This window comes from Miniopterus natalensis, chromosome 8 (assembly GCF_054644295.1).
Source record: "Miniopterus natalensis isolate mMinNat1 chromosome 8, mMinNat1.hap1, whole genome shotgun sequence".
Taxonomy (NCBI): domain Eukaryota; kingdom Metazoa; phylum Chordata; class Mammalia; order Chiroptera; family Miniopteridae; genus Miniopterus; species Miniopterus natalensis.
The window spans coordinates 26506041-26512363 of NC_142088.1; the positions used below are offsets into that span (position 1 = coordinate 26506041).

Sequence of the window (6323 nt, forward strand, 5' to 3'; positions counted from 1 at the left end):
CTTAGCAGTTACTGCTTTTAATAACAAAATAATAATAGAGATTACAAATCACATATATTTTCCTTCAAAGGGTCTACAAACCCAAGAGACTATAACTTTACTAATTTTTATTTGTGAGGCTAACATACATTCTCAAGCTTTTTGACTAGATAGTTTTATCTGTAAGCTCAGTGATAAACGGAATTTTTAGCATGTCAGAATTAAATTTCTAGGTACTCCAGTTTTCCTATTATTATTCCCTTCTATACTATGATAAGCGTTATTTTCATAATAAAACATAACTTGATGATATATTGAACTGCAGACATTTCCAACTTGATTTTTAGTTCTCAATTTTTCCTTGGTATTTTCTCTCAAAGGAAAAGACCAACAGCCGAAATCTGCCTTTCTCATTCTTGGCTACAGCAATGGGACTTCGGGAACTTATTTCACCCTGAAGAAACTTCCAGTTCCTCTCAAGGTCAGGATCATACAACATGGTCATCTGAAGACAAGACTTCGAAATCCTCTTGTAATGGCACCTGTAGTGATCGAGAAGACAAAGAGAATATCCCAGAGGATAGCAGTATGGTTTCCAAAAGATTTCGCTTTGATGACTCATTGCCCAGTCCCCATGAACTTGTTTCAGATGTGCTCTGTTAGCACTTTTCTCTTTGACTCATTTGGACTGAATTTGGAATTTGAAATCCACTCCAGTGAGTGATTGTGGTTTGTACCTTTATATATGGCTTGTTTATATTGTAAATGCACTTTTGCATGGAAGAATTTAGGAAATTGCTTTAATGTGTCATTACTAGTTATTAGCATAATTTCATTTCCTATCCTGAGATGCCAGCTATTCAGAGAAGAAAATACTCAAAAATAGAAGTGTGCATGTGATTTTGTTATTGGAAGAATTCAAGTTCAAATGGATTTATCAAAATTTTTGTTGTATCAGGAAAAAAAGTGATTTGAGTTATATTATGGTTGATGTAAACTGAACAAAATGAAGACATTTTAATTTAATAGGTTTTCTATGGTAAGTCCTATACCATGCCTCTATTGAGGAAAATTTTTTAGGATAATACTGTCAGATTTAAGCAAGAATATGTACTATTTATAGATTTTCAAGAGCGATTTTACATTTGAAAATGCTTTTTGATTGCAAATATTTTGAAACTACATAAGATTTTCATTATATGCGGTCTGCTGTATGAGATAGGTCCTTTAACCAGAGGGAAGGGGGATCAGAAAGCAGAATAGGGATATTCTATACAAGTTAGAGCAGAGAGAAGAGTAGCATGGCGTTTTTAACTCAGATGTCTTTTGCCCACTCTCAGTATTCTTCAGATGCAATGAGGTCTGACAGATGGAAAACGTGGTATACAAGATAGAGGATTTTCATCCTCTAGAATTTCTAGAGTAGAAGACACTTGGGTAAAAGTGAATGTGTCCCATTTTTAGCCAGCCAAACATATTTATTAATTGAGTGTAGAAGAAAATGCTGATAGACTGAGGCAGCTTACAGAATTTTAGATGTCTTCTAAGTCTTCAAATACAAGCCAGTCATTCAGAGTTCTAAAGTATGCATAAAAAAATCACAGCACCAGAACTATTAACACAGTGCCAGAGTCAGCAAGGTAGATGTGATCATAAAACATGATGATATTAAGCTTTTCTAAAGTTCTTGTGTAAAATTCCTAGTGACTGATGAAGCTCAGTAGAAGGCTATCTGCAGAGTGGCCCTTACTGATCTTTTGCTGGGACCAAGGCAAGTAAGAGGCTAGAGAGAGCAGAATGTTTGATCAATGGCAGGTGACTTTCCACCTAGTGTCTGTTAAAAATCTATTATATTGACATGTTAAGATAATTGTAATCTCATGACCATGTTACTATATCAAAAGAAATTATATTTAGACCCAAAAAATTCCTTGAGTTTTTCCCCTTTGAGTTATGTATTATTCTAAAATCCTTAACTTGTTGAAATTTGGTAAGACTCCAAATAATTTAAAACTGTTTTTAATAACCATCAGTTCACTTTATCTGGCTAAACGGTCAATTTCTTTTATATCTCCATCATTTCTTGAAGGAAAGTTACTTCCATTTGTGTGTGTGTGCATATGTGTATATGTATATGTACAGGTATATGTATATATGTATAGATAGATAAAATACAGTCTTTGGACAATTTTTTCTAGGCATTCTTCACTCTACTATATTGTGCTCAACTCAGGTGCCAAAGGAACTCTTGTCTTATGACATATGAATATACATTTAAATTCTTTAAGGAATAGTTTTTTGGGTCAATAAACTAGTCATTGAAGAAGCTAAAATGGGCTCTTGTATATGTAAAACTGATGAGTCTTTTCTAAATTGTTGATTGTCCATTTATTTGCCTTCAGTATTAAGCTAATGCAGGTAAAGCTTAGTAAGTCATTGGAGAAAGAGAAAATGGTTACTTTTACAAAAGACCATATTATATATTTAAATTTCTAGAGGAATTGTGCCAATACTAAACAAAAAAAAAAAACAAGAAATTTTGAATTATAAGCTAGTTCTAAAAAAAATATTTTATACCAACTTTCTTTTACTCTTAGGAATATTAAAATACTTTATATACTTCCTCTTAGTTAATAGAATACAGAGTTGTAAATTTCCAGACCTTTTTTTCCTAACAATTTACATTATGAAAAAGGAACTAGTGGTTGCACAAACAGTATATTCAGTTTTCTTCATAAGGGTGAATATAAATATTTTCACTAATTAAAATGTGAAAATAAAGTGAACCAATCTTTAGAGAGAACTTATTAACAAATGACTCAATTCTTATTCTTTTTTTCCCCCAAGATTGAAAGCAAATGTCTATCAAAAGCACTATGTATCTCTCTAAAGTAGGGATTTAGAGAGCCCCTCTGAGGTGAATAGATGTCTGCAACACTTAAACACATCTGAAGATTAATGTTAAATTGTAATGAATTTATGAAATTTAATTTTATTTTTGGGTAGGATCCCTAGATAGATGGGATTAAAAAATAGTAATATAGATGACAGTTAAAATTGTCATTTTAATCCCCCACCCCTACATAAAGTTAATCTAACTCTGAGTAGCAAAATTATAATGGCACTTTAAAGAAGTCAAGCAGTACTTGTTCTTCAGTTGTAATGAGATAAGGTGCCTGTGCCAGAATATAAATCAACACATTGCTTCCATTATCAAGAAAGTCTTGATATAAAATAAGTCAGCTGATTAGTGATATAATTGATTTTCCTCTGGCATGAGCTTGATCTTTCATTTTGGATTGGTTGCAAGTAGTTCATGGGCCATACTTTGAATAACCTTGCTCTAAGCAACATTAAGAAATGTTGGTATTTTATAACTGTTTACATTTCCTGTTAGTTTTGAATTTTCAGTTTGATATCTGACTTGGGAACATCCTTATTCAGTGTTGTGTAAACAATTGTTCTTTAATTTCAAATTGTTTTAAAATTAAATTATCCAACTTCCATTTGGAAAATTATCATCCTATAATTTTATGAAAGTTTAAAAAACTTTAAACTCTAATTGTAAATTTCACACAAATTACAACTGCCCTCCATCTTAGCTTTCATTAAATATTCATGTTGTTTAGGGCATATTGAATGACATTGTTGTGAATCCTTCAATAAGAAAACTTGTTACATCAGTTTAATGATCCTTTTGGTTAAAAATTATAAAGCACTTTTTTACCTTTGTGGTTGCCTTTTGTTTTAAAGTATTTCTAAATGTGTTATTTGTAAAAGCAAACCTTCTTGCCTAGAGGTTCTAGCATTTGACCCACATCTTTGAACTTCCTTTCCAATACAGATGTTTATTAGCTCTTGTCTGTTGGAAAGGTCACATAAATATGTAAACAAGGTCTGTTCTCTGGTAATAATATATACTGTAAGAAAATGTCAGTGAATGGCCATGTACTACATGTTGCATGAAGACGAATAAGGAATTCTGATTCACCAGAAATGGTTGAACTGTTTATGGTGTGTGTTTTTTAGTTTAAGTAAATTGAATTTTGTTTTTTAAAAGATGAATAAAGGATTCTTCGAGAAGTTTATAATCTTCTGTGCACTAATGTACAGTCAATTCCCATTATTAATGGTAGTTGTGTTCTATAAATTCCCCATAAACAGTGAATACTGAAGCACTGCTCCTAGGAGAAACACAGGGTTAGATTCCTGCAAGCTCTTCATAACAGTTTTGTTAATTGATCGGTATATAACCTTTTTTATGTGTGTTTCTGTTTAAAGAGACCTTATTTAATATACAGTTGATTCATTAACATTGAACCCACGGCTAACAGCACTATAACTTTTGCCTGTATGAAGCTTATCTAATAAGTGTATTTTTTCCGTAAGGCACATTACAGCTTGTGAATAGGAACACTACATAGCACTTCAGAACTATGCTTTGGGACTATTTTAAACAGTAAAATCACCAACAAACATTACAAAAATGCAGAAAACATGATACTGATTAGATCACAAAAAGGACATTTGTTCTATAGTATGAGAACTAAGAAGGCAGTGTCATCTTGTTCATCCTCAACTGGGAACAAGTGTTATCAGGCAACTCAAATTTTTCACCACTGCGAACATGTTAGCTAACTACTGAAAGCAACACACATGCTGATTTTGGGGTTACAAATAAATTTTAGCAAGTAGGTAAATTTGCATTATGGAATCTGAATAATGAGGGTCAATTGTACATGCTAAAATCATCTGAGAAGTATGAAGTGTAATGAGAAAGGAATGGTGTGCAGAACTTGACAATTGAGAAATTGATGCATTGGAACTTCCTAATTGTGAACATTTCCTGTTTCATATCTTTTCTTTTTCTGGAACATAAACATTCCCAAATTTTCTCTCCTGCCGCAATTTTTCTCCTGGGCGTTGAAGTCATATATATTTCTCTCTCTCTCTCTGTCTCTCTCTCTGCATATAATAGAATATATAAAATAGCTCTACGTAAAATCATGATCATATTTTCCCTTTCTGTGTCACTGCCTCACCCAAACTTCTTGGCTTCATGTTCCCTCTCTTAGTTAGCACGGCACTATTTAGCCATACATCACAACTGAATTCTCTAGATGTCATTCTAAAAATTGTGTTTTCTTACTGTACTTCTTCCATTAGCCATTAATTTTCATCAGTGATATCTCCAAGTATATCTTGTAGTCATTTCCTTTTGATTTTTACATTTTGGGAACATGGGATGCATTTTTTTATTTGGTCTAGATTGTCTAGATCATCTAGAAAGGGGTCAGCAAAATTTTCTATAAAGGACCAGTTATTAAATATTTTAGGCTTTGCAGGTCAGGCAGCATCTTGTCACAACTACTCAGTTCTGCCATTGGAGCATGAAAACAACCATAGACAATATGCAAATGAATGGGTGTGCCAATAAAACTTTATGAAAACAGACAATGGGCTGCATGTAGTCTCTTAACTCTGATCTAGGTTATCATAATGATGTTCTAACTGGTTCTCCTAGTTCTAGCATGACTGAGATGGGAGGAGAGGCCAGAAAGAGGGCAGTGAGTCTCACCTGAACTGTAACAAGCAGACTTTCAGGAGGAAGAGGACTGCAAGATGGTTGTTGGATATAACGATTTCTCTATAATCGTGAGTTTGTAAGTTGTTGAGAAAATAGAAAGTGGAGGCCACAGGTATATATCGCTCTTCCAAGAAATCTAGGGGAGGAAGAGGACACTAGTTCCTAGAGTGTTTAAAAAATGCCTTAGAAGGCAAAGAGGAGGAGTCCAAGTGGCGGCAGAAATTGAAATGCACAGAGTGGAAGATGCTCAAGGATTAAAAATGGCAGAGAAAGTGATGAGATCACAAGCAGCTGGAGGGGTCAACCTTGACTAGAATAAGGAAAAACATTTCCTGACAGACAAAAATGAAGGAAAAGAGGGTGGATGGCAATAGAGGGGTGAAGGAAGGGGCCAATCAGTTTCTTCTTACTAAGAAGGTTTCTTGTGGTTGTCTACAAAGAGCAAAGGGAGTGGAGGTGGGTGTGCCTTGAGTGAAAATTTGACAAAAAGTGAGGAACAGAAGAATCCTTGAATAGTGTTGGTAAAGTAAGTGGAGCTTACAATCAGGAGAGACACATTAACTACCAAACATCTTAATTTGTTATTGAAGAGTTTAAATGGTAAAGTCTGTGGCCAAATAATTCTTGAAATACTAATTTATAATTTCTGCCTGTATTTTTTCTTTTATAACAGTAGACTGTGCTGCTTTCCATCAGGGGAAGTATAGTAGCACTCAAAATAATTTTTTAAAAATTCCACTGAGGATTTATTTGCAAA

General features: G+C 33.5%; 1 protein-coding gene across 2 annotated transcripts in view; it reads left to right on the plus strand.

The window, feature by feature from the left end:
- Window positions 1-4070, plus strand: part of STK17B (serine/threonine kinase 17b) — a 28134-nt gene extending 24064 nt beyond the window's left edge. For both annotated transcript variants that reach the window (XM_016218464.2, XM_016218541.2), the window contains exon 8: window positions 360-4070. In XM_016218464.2, the coding sequence (XP_016073950.1) occupies window positions 360-642 (283 nt within the window). In that variant the 3' untranslated portion in view covers window positions 643-4070. The remainder of the gene's footprint in view (window positions 1-359) is intronic.
- The last annotated feature ends 2253 nt before the right edge of the window (window positions 4071-6323 follow it).